At 42.2% G+C, this 17,227-nt stretch overlaps 2 protein-coding genes across 2 annotated transcripts in view; both read right to left on the bottom strand.

Annotated features, from left to right (window-relative positions):
- Positions 1-8,192: 8,192 nt before the first annotated feature.
- LOC124553553 (forkhead box protein L2-like) overlaps positions 8,193-17,227 on the bottom strand; it is a 29,946-nt gene continuing 20,911 nt past the window's right edge. Inside the window, exons 4-5 of the mRNA XM_047127400.1 lie at positions 12,671-12,786; positions 8,193-8,260 (exon numbers count right to left, since the gene is read on the bottom strand). Coding sequence (XP_046983356.1) covers positions 8,193-8,260; positions 12,671-12,786 — 184 coding nt within the window. The remainder of the gene's footprint in view (positions 8,261-12,670; positions 12,787-17,227) is intronic.
- The window catches only part of LOC124553552, a 262,796-nt gene continuing 258,228 nt past the window's right edge, over positions 12,660-17,227 (bottom strand). The window contains exon 29 of the mRNA XM_047127399.1: positions 12,660-12,786. The gene's annotated coding sequence lies outside the window, so the exon portion shown is untranslated. The remainder of the gene's footprint in view (positions 12,787-17,227) is intronic.

Raw genomic sequence — 17,227 nt, 5'->3', positions numbered from 1 at the left:
ATGTGTCGTCACCCATAATATATTCTCTAAAATTTGCCGATCGTTGTTGACTTCATTCAGCAATTCCTGAGCGATGTGTACGCGACATTGTCTGTGTTCAAAATTCAACAATTGTGGAACAATTACTTGGTCCGAGCCGGAGGATATGCCGACATCAGTGGCAACCTCTCTGATGGTGCTTCATCAATTTTCCATAATCATTTATTTCTCACACAATGTCATCGGTAATTAATGTGCCCGGCAGTAGTCGTCTTCAACGTGTATACTCGAACCTCTTTGAAACGTTTATACCACTCGTATAAACTCTTTTCTAACTGATAACAGATTCGCCAAAAGCCACAGTCAGCATTTCGAATGTGGTGCTTAATTGTATTCCATTTTTCAAGCAAAATTTAATGCACATTATTTGAGCCATCTTCTTCATAAGAAACTATTTGCCTAGCACTCGAAAACACCTGTAACCTTCTCGATTGTCAACAATAAACAAAATATTCAAAACTATTGAAAATGCAAACGTATGTCATGAACATATGTACCAACAAGATAATTTTTTTTTAATTGGACGTATAAAGCTCGCGAAATTATAAATTCCCCGGACTTTTTGATCACTTCATAAATTTAAATATTCTATTTGTATGTCTAAAGGCGCAATTTATTTTCATTTTATTATGATGACAAATCCTACATCGCTGTGGGATAATCCTGGATGAATGTGCAAATAAACAAGCAAATATGGTACTCTGTTCCACCATAATCACTATTTTCTGTTGCTTTTAAATGAATGAGGCAAATCTTTATCTGAGGAGAGAGCGGTGGTGATTGGGATTGTGGGGCCAGCATTCATAAACTCGCAGGGCTGCACTTCTGTGAAAGCAGAAGTGACATGATGTCACAGGCATTGTAATCCCTTCCGTTTTTGTGAGAGTCATACTCGTCCTCTTCAATGGACCGGAACTAATCTCTCCACATTCCAAAATAAGTGCGCAAGAACGTACACATGGAGGGCAGTGTATTAAGGGAGTACAGCTGCTGATGGAAGGGTCCTGTTGCCTATGGAGTGCTCATCTCTCTTTTCCAATCCTAGGACTATCTTGTTTACCATTGAGGGAGCTTATTGTTAGGTATTTTTCGTAATTAATATGTAAACAATGAGTATGAAGCTGGCAGGTTCTCATTCTCAAAACAAGAAAAGCCAGCAACGGTATCCAAAATTGAAATCTATGCACCATCTGATGATACCAGCTGCTAGAATTGCTATAGGATCACAACAAGCTCATCTCTTGGAGCAGCACCACTCTACAAATATGTATATACAAATAAATGAAACACCTGCCTGACTTTTACTAAACACATTTCAGATAGCAAAGAAATTGTCCATTCTTCTAATTCCGAGCAATGAAGTCCTCTGAGGACACACTATCACCCATTTGGGTCTACTGCAATGTCAGCTGCAGAAGATCGTAATAGGCAACAGAAGTTAATATTACACTGTCAAATGGAAAACAGCATAGCTGTCCTTATTTCTTCATTTACCACATATCGTCATGTTATTAGCACAATTTTTGAAAGAAATGTATTTACTAAGAATCTTATAAAATAATGATTTTATAGCAAAACCACCAACTACTGACTTAATAATATATTTAAATTTTAAAAAACTAGATACATCTAAAAACAAAGATGATGTGACTTACCAAACAAAAACGCTGGCAGGTCGATAGACACACAAACAAAAACAAGATATGTATACAGAATGAGATTTTCACTCTGCAGCGGAGTGTGCGCTGATATGAAACTTCCTGTCAGATTAAAACTGTGTGCCGGACCAAGACTCAAACTCGGGACCTTTGCCTTTCGCGGGCAAGTGCTCTACTGTCTGGGCTACCCGAGCACGACTCACGACCCGTCCTCACAGCTTTACTTCTGCCAGTACCTCGTCTCCTACCTTCCAAACTTAACAGAAGCTCTCCTGTAACCACATGTAAAGAAATATTTAATTTTTGGAGTTTCATATCTTAATTTGTTTGAGCCAATATCCACTGACGTGATGAAAGCCATGGGGCTGTGATATGCACATATACAGATGGTGGAAATGTGGCGGCGCGGGTTTTCAATGTTCGATAGCACTGTGAAGCAAGTGCAAAAATAATGTCCACCTACCTCAGTATAGTATTCGTTCACCACCTGTTGCTCTGCATTTGTTGGTACAATGTAGATGATGTTAAAAGCAGCATTGTAGAAAACCATTGTCCATACTGATGATTGCAAAGTCCGCGCAACTCAGGTAACAAAATAAACCTGTAAATCTCTATTACTAATGGGCAAAAATGGATGCTTCTTTCGTTCATTGAAAATGTCCGCTTATCGATACTAATGTTTTTTATTGTCTTTTAGTTATGGCAGCTGCCCCCCCCCCCCCTCCCGCAGAATATATTCGAACTCGTTTGTGCAGATCCGGAAGTAATTTTTTCGTCTTCGACACATTATTGTCGGCAAATCCGAGAAGATTATTACTGAATTAAAAAGTTGTATTTTTAAAGAAGTACATTCTTATATTTAAAATGTTTATTGAAAGCAGTTTTTCACTAGTTTACTGTTTTATTTAATAAGAAGTGCCGTATGTTGTCTCGAGTCCTTGTTTCCTGAGACTAGTATGACCTTCCTACCCCCCCCCCCCCCCCCCCACCCTCCGTTCAGATCCTAGGTACGCCCTTGGTAATTAATACAGTCAATCAATACTCTACTACGAAATGAGTTTCACACTCGGTCCTTTTCAGTGGATTCTTCAAAAGAAGATACACGCCACACAGAATTCTTTACCAAGGCCGACAGTTTCACATGCAGTTTTCTCTACAACAAACACTCCAATATCTTCCTAACTTCACGGAACTGTCCGTAACTGCATTTGCTTGAACACAATATAAACTGAATGTGATATAACAGTCATTTCTTCATCTTACAAATAATTTTTTCAGACATGTCTAACATGACCTCCTTCATGATCATATTCACACTCAAACTGCTTTACTTCAATCGACATTCGCAGATGCATCTACGTCATTTCATGCTGCAAGTATTAACAAAAAGTTCCACCGAATCAAATGAAACGAAAACTATGAGAAAACTATGCTTGAAATATACTTTAGAACTGATCATCCTCTTACTACCTTTCTGGCTGCCTTATTAGAAAAGCAAACGCTCATAGGCATACGTCATCCACCAGTTAGGGGGATTCGTAGGTTTTTCATGACATACGGGTGGTGTAACACTTGCTAGTTATGTAAAGTGTAATGCGATATAGAATTGAAATTTGACGTATGTCCCACATATACAATCACATTCACTCTTTTACTCTCACCTTTACGCAAAATATAAATATTAACTTTTAAACTGTTATCTCCATTACGAATGAAAAATTATGAAACGTTTAGAATTGAAAATCTTTATAAAATAAAGCAGCACACTAAGAGTGCTATTACTGTTTCCAAATAACATAAGAAAAACAAACTGTTATTATTACTATCTGAATTTATGCTTTTAAGTGTCGGTTAAGTACTTTATTTAATAGATTTTTTTATATCTCTGTAACTGTTACAGGTATCAAATTTTGACACAAAGCTCGCCCGAATAACAAAATGTCATGTACCAAATTTGGAATAAAACAGTTAATATTTAATGTAGTTATTTAGTTTTTCAGGTGAGGTGAATAAGTGATTTTAGTACGTGCCACAGTGAGCATTCTCACGGTCCACTTTAGCGACAGGTGGGGCTACGATGCATACGGCAGCTAACGTGCCGGCCTCCACCGAACGCTGCTATACTGCAGGCTCCCAAAACAGCTTGCCATAACGTAACAAACATACTGCAGAAATCTGCAGTCGCGTAATAGCTGTGACGGTGCAGCAGTATTGTGTACAATAGGTACAAAAAGACGGTGCATTGGTCAAGCTGTTATTTGTACTCGAGTGATTCATTTGAAAAGACACGACTATGACCACAAGACAGGAATTAACAGTCTCCAAATGGGGAACGGCAGTCGGAGCAAGACACTCGGGACATTCCAGTTTTGAAATCATTAGCGAATTCAATATTCCGTGCGGCAGAGTTTGGCATTAACGGGATACGGCACCAGACGACCGACGCGGATGCCTCTGCTAACGGCACAACACTGCCTACAGAGCTTCTCCCGGCTCGTGACCGTATCGGTCGGACCCCGGACGATCGGGAAACCTGGCCCGGTCAGACGAGTCCCGATTTCAGACGGTAAGAGCTGACGGTGGGGACTGAGTGTGGTGCAGACCCTGTGAAGTCACAGACCCAAGCTGGTAACAAGGCACTGTGCAACCTGGGGTGGTGTGGGCTGTGTTTACATGGAATGGACAGGGTCCACTGGTCCAGCTGAATTGGTCAGTGACTGGAAATGGTTATATTTGGTTATTTAGAGACCATTTGCAGCCGTCCGTGAACTTCACGTTCCCAAACAATGATGACAATATCATGTGACCACAATTTTTACACATGAAAATCTTACACATTGCCAGGCTGCAATTCGAGTGAACGGTTTTGCCAGCCAGATCGTACGACACGAATCCCGTCGAACATTTATGGGACATAATCGAGACGTCAGTTTGTGCCCAAAATTCTGCACCGGCAACACTTTCGCAATTACGGACGGCTATAGGAGCAGCAGGGCTACGTATTTCTGCAGGGGACTTCTCACGACTCGTCAAGTCCGTGCCGTGTCGAGCTGCTGCACTAAGCTGTGCAAATCGTGATCCGACACAATATTAGGATATATGAAGATAGTAACTGTTCTCAAAAGAACAGATACCATTGATGACCGTGCAACTGCGCTCTTCAGTTTCCTCGGTGGCTCAGGTGGATAGAGCGTCTGCCGTGTAAGGAGGAGATCCCGGGTTCGAGTTCCGGTCGGGGCGCACATTTTCAGCTGTCCACATCGAGGTATATCGTACACCTGTCGGCAGCTGAGGGTTTCAATTAATTAACAATATTAGGAGGTATCCCATGACTTTTGTCGTCTTTGTGTACAACAGTGCAAAAAATTTGATAGTTTATAGTACTTGAAAATAAACGCAAAGAAAGGGAAAGTTATGAATATGATGCATTAATTTACAATCTCTGGATGCAGTTTCAAAACTCACGGTTATGTTGGAGGAAATCATTATGTTTAGGCATATACAGAAGGAACACATTCCCCATTTTTGAGTTACGAGTGTGTTCTGCAGATATCATCGATACGAAGAGCCCTCACGAACGTGAAAACAGTCGAGGTATTAACACAAAAGCAGCTCACCGTAGAAACTTAATGTGTTGGACAACTCTCTATTAGCAATTGCTTAATCCTATTCGTGCTCACAGTGGCTAAGTGAGACCCATTTTATTTGAAAGACAGCTGCTACTTCAAAAAATGTTGCTGCTGCTTCCTCAGTTATAATAAATAGCTGTCGTTTATCTCATACTGGCAGCTCAATGCTCACTTGACGACACTGGGATTTTTTGTAGAAAATAGTTAACTTTGTCTGTTGATACAGAGCTGTGTTTACATATATTCCTCCTCCTCACCTACATTCTACATTTGCACTGAAATCTCGCAGGAATGTACGCTTGGGACGATAACAACTCGGTGGTGCTTGCGTGCGATTAATAATAAGTTCATATCGAGCACAGTACTTTTATTAATCTGTAAAATGTAGCAAAATAATTCATCCTATATACAACAGAACCCTTCTAACAGACATGTTATCTTAAAATGTGTTCATGGCCTTATCATTTTCTTCCTCACTCCAGTTTAGTTTAGTTTAGTTTACAAGACCTCTTTTGTAAGGTCACATCATATTATCCAACTCTAATGGAAAAGAACTTTCCCTGCACGTATTGTTCTATCACTGTGGAAATAACTTACTTATACATCCCTGGGGTACATTTTAACTGTGTTGGAATACCCCTCCTCCTGGGCTCAGACCATCCCTGTGGGTTCGTTGAGACATACCCCTAATGCTGCCATTAAGGTTAGACACAGTACCTCCTCAAGAAAACTACACTGACGGAAAAAAAATTGCAACACACACACACACACACACACACACACACACACACACACACACACACATATATTAATGTAGAGTAATGAGATTTCAGAAGTAAATTTTGTCTTTAATGATTACACAGTGAGATCACAGATAAATGAAATCACGAGATAAGCCACTGCAAATGTGGAAAGCTTGTACATTACTAATTGGTACAACTGCCACAATGTTGAATGCATACATGCAAATGTGCACACATCATGTTTTACTGGTACCACATCGTGTTTTACTGGTACCACGTATCAGTCAGTGAGATGCAGTTCCGTGCCTGTCGCTCTCTCTCGGTCAATACAGGGACGGTTAATGCCAGTTGTGGACGACACCAGAGTTGTTATCAGATCGTGTCCCGTACGTGCACGAGTGGAGACAAATCTGGCAATCGAGCAGGCCGAGGCAACATATCGACACTCTGTAGAGCGTGTCAGGTTATGACGGCGGTACGTGGGCAAGCATTATCCTGCCGGAAAACACCCCACGGAATGTCGTTTGTGGTTGGCAGCACAACAGGTCGAATCACCAGACTGACAGACAAATTTGCAGTCGGGGTGCACGAAATAGTGATAAGAATGCTCCTGCTGTCATACAAAAGCACACCCCGGACCACAACTCCAGTTATAGGTCTAGTGTATGTAGCACGCACACGGGTCGGTTGGAAGCCGTCACTGGCTTCGCCCTAACCAAAACGTGGCCGTCACTGGCACTGAGGCGTAACCAACTTTAACGACAAAGCACAATACACCTCCACCGTGCCCTCCAGCGAGCTCTCCCTCGAAACCACTGAAGTCGCAAATGGCGGCGGTTCGGGGTCACCGGAATGCACGCCGTAAGGCGCCCGGCTCGCAGCTGTCCTCGAAGTAAGCGATTTGTAACAGTTCACTGAGACACTGTGGATGCAGTACGATGCACCAGAGCTAGTGCCGAACACTACGGTCGTACCGTGCAGCCGTCCCGAGCCCCGTATTCTCGAGACTGTACCTTCTCGTGACAACCACTACCGGCAGTCGTGTAAAGTGGCTACATTCCTGCCGAGTCTTCCCGCAATATTGAAGGAGGTACATCTGGCTGCCCTATTACGTAAACTCGACAGAGTCACTGAGGTGCCGACACTGACACCTTTGTCCCCTTACGGACATTCTCGACGAACGTCGACTCGCCGAGTCCGGTCTCGAATGTAACTGACGCTCGAGACTGTTACGGTATGTATTTAAAGTAAACCCGATTTGCATCCTCGTAGTGGCACTGTTGTGCAACTTGCTCAAAATGTGAACAGGCATCATCTTACAGATGTAGATACACGTCTACCCACTTTTGTTTACATTGCACAACAACTTCGTGGTGTTTTGATCCTTTTTTCCATCAGTGTATTTTGTGTGGTTTATATCTTAGGCACAGAGTCTCTCAATGACTTAAGTGAATAAAATTCATTTGCCGAATGAACCCTAACTAAAGAAATATATTACTACGCTTAACTCTGCGTAACATGAAACAATATTCACTGAACAGAAATTCTCTCATTAGTAACAATGAAACACATTGTCAGCAGCTGTTCTTAAACTGAATTTCACTAATATGCTATAAGAATTTGATGGGGTGTATGCTCTCATTATACGAAACCGAGCACGGTCAAACTGCTTAATTAATAGTCAACCAGTCTGGAAACAATTCTTCAGATAAGAGACATAGTGCCACAGCAAAGTTTTAAATATACCACAGAAGGCACCACAAAGAGGAATAAAACTGAATGTACCATATGTGTTTACTGTCGGTCAAAAGCATTTGTCCCGTGTGAACATTTATCGAAACCATATCCCGTTGAACAACCACAGCTTTCTGATGAATGAGTGTTCAGTTACAGACTGAGCAGAGAGACTTGGACAGTGAACACACTTTTGTAATCTTTCTTCAGTTTGCAGGTTCTGACAAAACCAGTATTATAAGACACAGCCAGTTCTGCAATAATTGTGCAATCCTGTAAGTGTCTCAACAATTTTCTAAGACTAAGGAAGGACCTCTACACATCAAAAGGTAAACTAGATAAGAACTAAAGATTAATGTCTTATTGCTGGCAGCTGTTGCTCAGGCTATCTAAATGAAGTTCCTTCGTACTTCAAAGCCCTTTGTAACCTGTATCCAACTCTCGTTTCCTGAGGAAACTGAAATGACAGGGAAAATCTATTACCATTTCTCACGTTAAAAGGGCGCCTAGCGAAATGCTTTCTTAGCTGGAACAGATCGCGTCAAACGTGTTGCATTAGCTGTAGAAAATATCAACACTACACGAATATAACATTACACCTGAATTTGTGCAGGTAGAAAGTAATTCTCTGTACATTCAGCAAAATAAGTCTCATATTAAAAAAATAATTCCTCAATCAAGAAATGTGCTGCGCGAAGAAGCAATCTGATGGATGTAGCTGGAGGGCTACTGACACCACTGTTGCACCACAAGCCACCAGAAAGAAAAAAGTACATAATTTTGTTTAAATATTATTGGAGACGTCACGGCATTACTTCAACTTGCAACAAACAGCTGACGAAGTCATACTGTCATACCTTCAGAGGATATGAGACGATGATAAATGGTTACAAAGCAATGTAAAATATGTGTGTAGATCAAAATTATCCAGGCATTGCACGAAGCAGATGTGGATACTTATAAACTGAGAACCTGTCCGAGTTCAACCAGTTGAAGTAATTCATATGTAGTCATCGTCTTCCTGTGCTAAAAAATCCAGTTTGAATAATTAAGTTGAATTAGTGCACCGTTTTGAACCTAAGTTTTTGCCAATGTTGCATTTAGTTTATTTTTTATTTCATTTTTGTAATGCAGCAATACAAAAGCTTTCCTTGGAAGTAAATTAATTTGTCAATAGAATTGTGTACTTATTGTGTTAGTAAGGTAAAACTAAAAATATGCAGAAGATTGTGTTATTCTCACAGCATTTGTCAATTGTCACAGTAATTGTACAACATTATCTCCATCAATCGAGGAGTGTTTTGAAAGTGCAAATAAATTTCACTAACTTATGATATGCCAGATCATTTTCCTATTCTTCATTACATTAACTGTACATTACCGAAATCATTGACTGTTTTGTATATGGTAATATAGATGTCAGGAACAATCTGAGACACATACCTGCTCAACTACAGAGTAGGTACTTAAGATACACATGACGTACTCCAATTCACGAGAACAAAAATTTAAATGTTTGACCTCTTTAATTTCATATTACTCGCAGAGAGTTTGTGTCACACTTTGTGAAAATGCTCCCCCAATATATGTGTACGTATTTCAAATGAGGCCGAGGAAAGCTGGGCCACGAGATTCTGAACTTTACTGCTTTTATAAGTGTGACTTCGTGTGGTCGAATCCTTATTTCCCTCATGTAATGCACACAGTATTCATAAATATGTATAAAGAAATTGACTCATTAGAAAATTATCACTTAAGTCAGGCACATTTTGGGAAATGAAACTGCTGACACATAAATACATAGTATATTTCACAGGTAACATTTACAGCTTGACATGAGTATTAACAAGAAGGTAATAGTTTCAAAAATATCTTCAAAATATTCAACATCTTTAAAGATTACAATGAATGTAACTTACTTAAGAACATAAACTTAACACAATTTCTTCAGTATATATTTAAGTATCATTCAACTTGTTTCATTGTATCTGCGACACATGCGGCACTGAATACATATGAATTTAAATAAAGTATGTCTACAAATCAACTCATCAAACATTGCTGAGCAAACTTAAACTAATTACAAAATTTATATAATACAAACAAACACATTATTTGACCAGACAATATTCAAAGCTGAAGAGCTTTGCCGTGAATTAATATACAGTTATTTACGTAATTTATGGAATAAAACAAAAATATTTTATTTACTGAGAGCAGGAGGAGAAATTCCCGGAACTTATTTTGGGCGGTAGTTGTTTTTCTTGACTTAGTAAATGCTTCAGTGTAACTCACCCCCTGTACAAACACATCCCTCTCCTAGATGATTAGACGAGCTGAAATATTCACGATTAGCATTATTCTATTATCTTCTTATTATTGCACACAAAGCAATGCAAATAAAATTAAAGCTTCATAATAAAAACATGTACTCGATGCATCCAAAACTGATTGACACTACAACTGTTTGTGTTCACACGAATCATTTACTGACAAAAGAAATACAGATTGTAATACAGGTATTCCCCACCAGTGTCTATACACTTTTGCCTCCGTTCTGGCAGGTTCCTCAATTGCGTAGCAAACAATTCTTCTGACGAATCCCGGCACCACCGGCAGACAACTGCACGAAGTTCGTCACCGGTGGTGAACTCCTCACTCGGTGCGACCCGTTTCGTCACACCGAATAGGGCAAAGTTTCTAGGAACCGGATCTGGCAAATGCGGAGTATGCGGCACCACAGTAACACTCAGCTTACGCACAGTGACGACGGTCTAGCGACCGGCACGTGGCCACGCAGTGTCGTGTCAGAGCCCCTTTTACCGTGTCGGCACTGTCGGAGGCGTCGGTGGAGTCGCTGTAGTAAACTACAGTGCCAGTCACAGTTCAGGGCCGTACTGGGAGGGAGCCGATCCACCTGCAGTCTCCCTTCCCGATACCCCTCGTTTCTGTGCAAACAGTCACACGCGCGACTTCTCGGGACGAGTGCTCCCGGTTCGCTACCTCTCCACAGACGGGCTTTTCTTTTCCGGAGTCTCGAAGAAAAACTGACTCGTCGACGGTGACCGGACACTCGGAAGAACTCCACCGGACTCGCGCGGTACTGTCGCACCGACTGTCGACATATCTACACGCGCTTCCGTTTCTGCGCAATGTTGCCGGAGTGGAGCACCCACTGTGCACACACCTACTGCATCTTCAAATCCTCAGGGATGACGGTGGGAACGGGTCCCCGTGAAAGACCTGTCGCTTTCTCTATTTCGTCAAACTGACGCGATTCGCCCATGCTCCCCTATCGGGTTCGCCGACGAGCCCGGCCTCAGTTTGTGCAAAGTTGCCGGACACCCAGTACTCTTCCGTTTTTCGGCACGGTCCCTGTCGTCTCCGAACTCCGATACCCGACAAAATAGGGACCTGTGACTCTGCGTTTCGCCACACACATGGCTACCGACCTCACGAGACTCTTTCGAGCAGTCACTACCTCCCTCGGGAGAAGTACACTTTCCGACAGCGCCCGCACTCGACTGCTTCCGTGCCCAGCGGCATACACACGAGCCGGAACGAGTGCCACTGCAGTGTGCCACTAGTGGCGAGTGGCGACACCGTCGGGTGAAAGCGGGCAGTACTACAGTCTGTCTTCGTGCGTACGTCAACAGCCATTTCAAACTAATACTCTGCAGGAGTCACAGGGGGAGTTTCAGTAACTACCGAAAGAACTGAATATATTTATTATTGAAATGACAGGTAGATTCACACACACACAGATATTACAAATACTGTAAAGGTATTCCAACAAGGAACAAATGGAAACATTAATTGTACACCAAACTACTATTGACACCTTTTAGTATGTAAAGTTACACGTCCAGTGAAGAGTGCACTCCCATGTGCCTCTCGAGATGAAGGGCACTCTTAAACACTTTACTACACACACTGCACGTGAGCGACTTCGACCCGGAATGCACCGACAGGTGGAGTTCGAACTTACCGACTCTGGCGAACAGTTTGCCACAGTCGTCACATTTGCGAGACTTCACAACGGAGTGCACTATGACGTGGGATTTGAGAGAAACGAGTGAAGCGAACGATTTGCCACAGATCTCACATCTGTGTGATTCTAGCCCACAGTGCTGTACTGAATGGGATTTGAGTTCCTCGACTGTAGCAAACAACTTATCACAAACGTCACACTTCAGTGACTTCAACCCAGAATGAACTAATAAATGGACCTTAAGATCGTAAACTCTAGCAAACAATTTTCCACAAACTTCACATTTGTGTGGCTTCACCCCGGAGTCCATGATACCACGTTTCTCGAGATAACACGCAAAAGCGAAGGATTGGCTACATACGTTACATTTGTATCGCTTTGTAGGTGCACGTGATGTAGAAACTGATTTAGATTTTTTTTGACAAAGAGAGCAGTCATCGGATTGACAACGGTGTCTCTGTGATATAGGATCAGTGTCGTGTGACTTGTTATCTGTGACTGCACTGAAACCGATGGGTGTGTGATCTTTTGAAGTGAATACATCTTTGCACATATCACTAGAGCTACATACCTTTTTTCTAGTGTCAGAAAACGTGTGTGCACTCACAGTCTCGTCACCGTCTTTCGTCCTCAAATGCTTATTCAGGCCGCGACGAGTGAGAAACACTTCTCCACAGTATCTACACACGTGTGACGGCGGCTCCACACCGTCGACGTGGAGGAACACGTGCATTACGAGGCTGTATTTTGACGAAAAACTCTGTAGGCACGAACTGCAGGTGAAGACGGAAACGTTATTGTCTGCAGTGCTCGTATTGTCTGCACTGCAGATGGAATTGTCCTCTGGTGAGACAATTCCTTGTGTCGGAACATTACAACTGATGAAGGGTGTTGGCTTCTCTTGCTCCACAACCACATCATCAGGTGCCACATCTTGGTGATTACTTTCTTCAAATGAAGCACTGTCATTCCCATCAGAAGGTTGAATAGACCTGAAATGCCAAGACAAACACACAGAGATGGACAAAACAGTTCAGTCAACGGTACATAAATAATTAATTCAGCATGTTATAAGAAGATATTTCACTTCAGTGGTTTAGAATGTAAATGGAAAATGTAGACCAGAGAAGTTTGATCTAGATTTGAATTCAGCATCAGGAGAGAAAGATAAACTCATATTTCTCTGTTTATGTTAACAGCTTTTAGCAATGCTTGATACGAACTACTTACATTGACTACTGCAACACATATAAATGTGTGAATTCATCACCAACGGTTCTGACTTTGTAAATAAAATGCAGCATGGGATGGTGAATATTTAGACAACTCCCTTTACTTAATACATACTTGTTGCCAACACTGAATGTTCAAGAACTAATTAATGAAATCATTCACAAACTACTTGCCTTACAATCCAATATGGAAGATCATACTTAGGAATGTTGAATTAGCCCAGTTTCACATTGGTAAGAGAATGAAAATGTCAAAAATTAACAAAATGTCTATAACTAAATTACTGTTATGGAAGATCATACTTAGGAATGTTGAATGAGCCCAGTTTCACATTGGTAAGAGAATGAAAATGTCAAAAATTTACAAAATGTCTACAACTAAATTACTGTTATTTGGACCTTACACAACAGATTAATGTAAAAGCAACAAGGTTTGAAACCAACACTAATTTTAGGAAAAGACCCTGCTTTTTCATTTATATCATATATTGTTGTTGTTGTTGTTGTTGTTGTTGTGGTCTTCAGTCCTGAGACTGGTTTGATGCAGCTCTCCACGCTACTCTATACTGTGCAAGCTTCTTCATCTCCCAGTACCTACTGCAGCCTACATCCCTCTGAACCTCTTGGTCTCCCTTATAATATCATATATAATAAAATACAAATAAATTAATAATATTTCATCTTCACGAGACTCCCTTTCCTACTTTAATACCCACAATACTACATTGCAATTTATAATACAGCATAAGTTACCTACAAGCCAAAGGAGAGAGGCCTCTACATTGAACATTGTTCTTGTCACACTGCCGAAGAAGTTTTACGGCCTCGAACAATCGTGGCAGGCGGTGGCTGTTTGTTACGGCTGGCACGCAGCAACTGCCAATGCCGACATCGCAACAGTTCGTTACGGAGGCCTCGTTTGAAAGTCGCGCTCGCACTGTCGAGCTACTCGTAGTCACAGGATGATAACATGTCTGTAGGCCCTACTGGGATCCGAGCTACATCGTTCTGTTCGACATATCCGTTGCAGAGTAGCCGCCCCTGTGTGGTAGACTGCTGGTAGCACCGTGACGCGTTGAGGGATGTCACCCGGCAGATGCCGAGGGGATATAACAACAACAACAACAACAACAACAACAGCCAGCACACTATAGGGGCACCATTCTTAATTGGAATCTTGAATCCCTATTAGGTTACCTGTTGTGCAACAGTGTATTGTCTGCTTGATCACACTGCCCAAGAAATACAAATACGAGTACATAATCTTTGCCTTCCCGAACATCATTCTGTGTCTAGTACTGAGGTAATGCTCTGCTATTGCAGATTTAACACGAGTACTTTGAGAACAAGTAGATGGGGTCACCGACGGGGAAACTCCTGTCTCCGGTGGTGGTCAACTATTACAGACAGTGACCGAGTGAGGAAGCGCAGTGGTTAGTGCACTGGACTCGCATTCGGGAGGACGACGGTTCAAACCTGTGTCCAGCCATCCAGATTTAGGTTTTCCACGATTTCCCTAAATCCCTTAAGGCAAATGCCGGGACGGTTCCTCTGAAAGGGCACGGTCGATTTCCTTCTCCGTCCTTCCCGACTCCGACCTCTTGCTCCATCTCTAATGAGCTCATTGTCGACGGGACATTAAACACTAACGCCCTTCTCTTCCTCCTCCTCCTATTACACAGAAAATTCTGAAGCGGAAGCAAGACAGTCGGCTTCTTTAAAATCTTCCTGCTTTTGGTCTGTGTACATAATGTGTGTGTGGTGTGTCCTCGTGGAACTGAAAAGTTACCAGCATTTCTTTAACATTTAAATTTGGTAAATCTGACTATTCAGTTTAGAATCGAGTTGAAGATGGAGAAGGATGGCATCCGTCACGCTTCCCAGGTGTTTCAGTAGAAGGGAAAGTAGACAGAACACTTGGGCACAGCGTTATCTCCTGCTCGCAGGGTCACGACCCTACACAATGTGACTGTACTGCACACGCCAATTCGCAGGGCACGCGTCAAGTCCGACACTGACAGACTGTCGTGTGAGCTCCGACACCTTACGACAGTTTTCTTACGTGACGGTTATCCTGAAAGACAAATTTATTACACATTCCAGCAAAACAAATCCAGATGAGTGACTGAAATGAAGAAACAGAGGACCCACCATCTCAGCCGTTTCACCTTACTTCGGTGATACTTCCCGAGTTCTCGAAATACACGGCATCACGTAAGTCTCTTGTCCCTCGGCAAAATTGAGGAACGTATTAGCTCCTGCAAGGATTACCTCGGCACTGGGAAACGAGGCACGTACGAGATTCGTAGAGTGTGTGAAATGAGATGTATACTGACCGGATGCGACATACAGTGTGAGAGCAGTGTGACGAGGTCCACCGTCATACACATCTGCGTCACCCCGTAAGTCCGTAATAGAAGAGCACTTTCTCAGTATAGGACACAACACTATGTATAAGCACACAAAGATTGTATCCTCAGTTTCCTCTCACTGGGAGAATTTGATAAAGGAGGCGACAAACATTCAGCAGGTAACCTAATAAATAGGGACTCGGGATTCCAATTAAGTGCAGCCTGGAGCCTTGCACTTGCTGCCATTAGATATACAAGGAAATGAGAATTTCCGACTACAGTTACTCGGCAACAAACCCGAGGATTCACCTAGTCGATAATTTTGGCTCGACTCTCGGCCGCAGCGACAGCTAGTGCCTGCACCGGTCACCCGGAAGGCCAGAGCTCGGCTCCCGGTCGGGGGCTCCGGACACCCTACACTCGTCCCTCTGCGAGCAACTCGATCGTGCCCGCACCGATTTTAAATAAGATCTCTGTACACACTGTCACAGTAGCAGTTGTTGCCCGACAGCCGTAACACGCGGCCACCGGCTGCCAGTGTCGAGCAGTCGCCTCTAGGACGTGTTCCGGGATATACGAAAGTCAATCCGGCACCAGACCCGAAAGCCGTATATTTATCGATCGTACTGCTCGTGGAGCACAATTTAAATTCTTCCGTCTACTGTAAGTGACGACTGTGGTGTTTGTGTGACATCACTTATCTCTTGCTGTGGATGGCCCACAGAAGTAAACCGACAGATACCATCTACGTGTTTGTGAAGCCCTGTTTGGTGGATTCTGAATTTACAACTGTGTGTTACGAAAATGTGTGGTTTAATTGAAGCATATTCAAGGATCCCTGAAAACTGCAGTACAATTTGTTGTACAAACCTGCTAGGATATGTGACAGTGACAGGTAAAACTGTTGTCAGAATGGAACTTGTTGGAACTACAATATTTTTGTTTGATGTTTAGAGCCAGAAGTCTTTATGCAAGAAATAATTTTTCTCAGCCTCGGGAAAAACTAAAAATCTAATTTCAACATTCAATAACTATCATTACGAATATTATTAACTCGCTGCACTTATATTTATGACACTTTTACGCTGGAACAGGCATAATGCCACATTTTGCTATTTTCATAAAAACTGCAGATCTTCAGATATGACAGTACAGTACCCAATTTTGCAATTACTGTCAATGCAAAACTTTCCTTTCCCTATTTATAACACAGTCACTGGTTCGACTAGCCCTCGTGCTATTTACTACATGTGCAAATGTCTTTATAGTGACATTAAGACTCCCAACAGTTTTTGAATATGCTGTATTATAAAGATCTGTCACAACTAGTAACAACTACATCCTGTCACATTATTATATATTTATGTATATCCACATTTCCATTCTAGGATTTTCATCCATAAGCAAGAAAGAATTTTTTACTGATCAGTAGAAATTTAAAAAGGGTTATAGCTGATGAAGCTCTGACATCTCACATTGATCCGCTTTATCTTCGAGATCATCGGCTTCTATCTCAACACATTTGAGTTATCAATTAGGAATATTCTGCCCCTGCTTTGCCTTCTTTTGGTGCTAATCCAGCACCACACACGGGAAGAAGGACTAAGATTAGAATTTAACACTGTGTCGACAGCACCACCATTCGAGACGAAGCGCGGGCTCACATTACAAAAGGGCGGGGAAGGCAATCGGCTGTGCTCTTTAAAAAGGAACCGCCCAGGCAACTGTACGGAGCGATGTCGAGAAATGGCTAGACGGGGATCTGAACTGTCATCCCCCTGAACGAGTCCAGTGCAGTGACCACCGCACCACCTCAGCCGGTCGCACGGAAGGAGCAGATGTGTAGACAG

The sequence above is a fragment of the Schistocerca americana genome, chromosome 11 (genome assembly GCF_021461395.2).
Source record: "Schistocerca americana isolate TAMUIC-IGC-003095 chromosome 11, iqSchAmer2.1, whole genome shotgun sequence".
NCBI lineage: Eukaryota > Metazoa > Arthropoda > Insecta > Orthoptera > Acrididae > Schistocerca > Schistocerca americana.
This window is presented reverse-complemented; position numbering and strand designations above follow the sequence as displayed.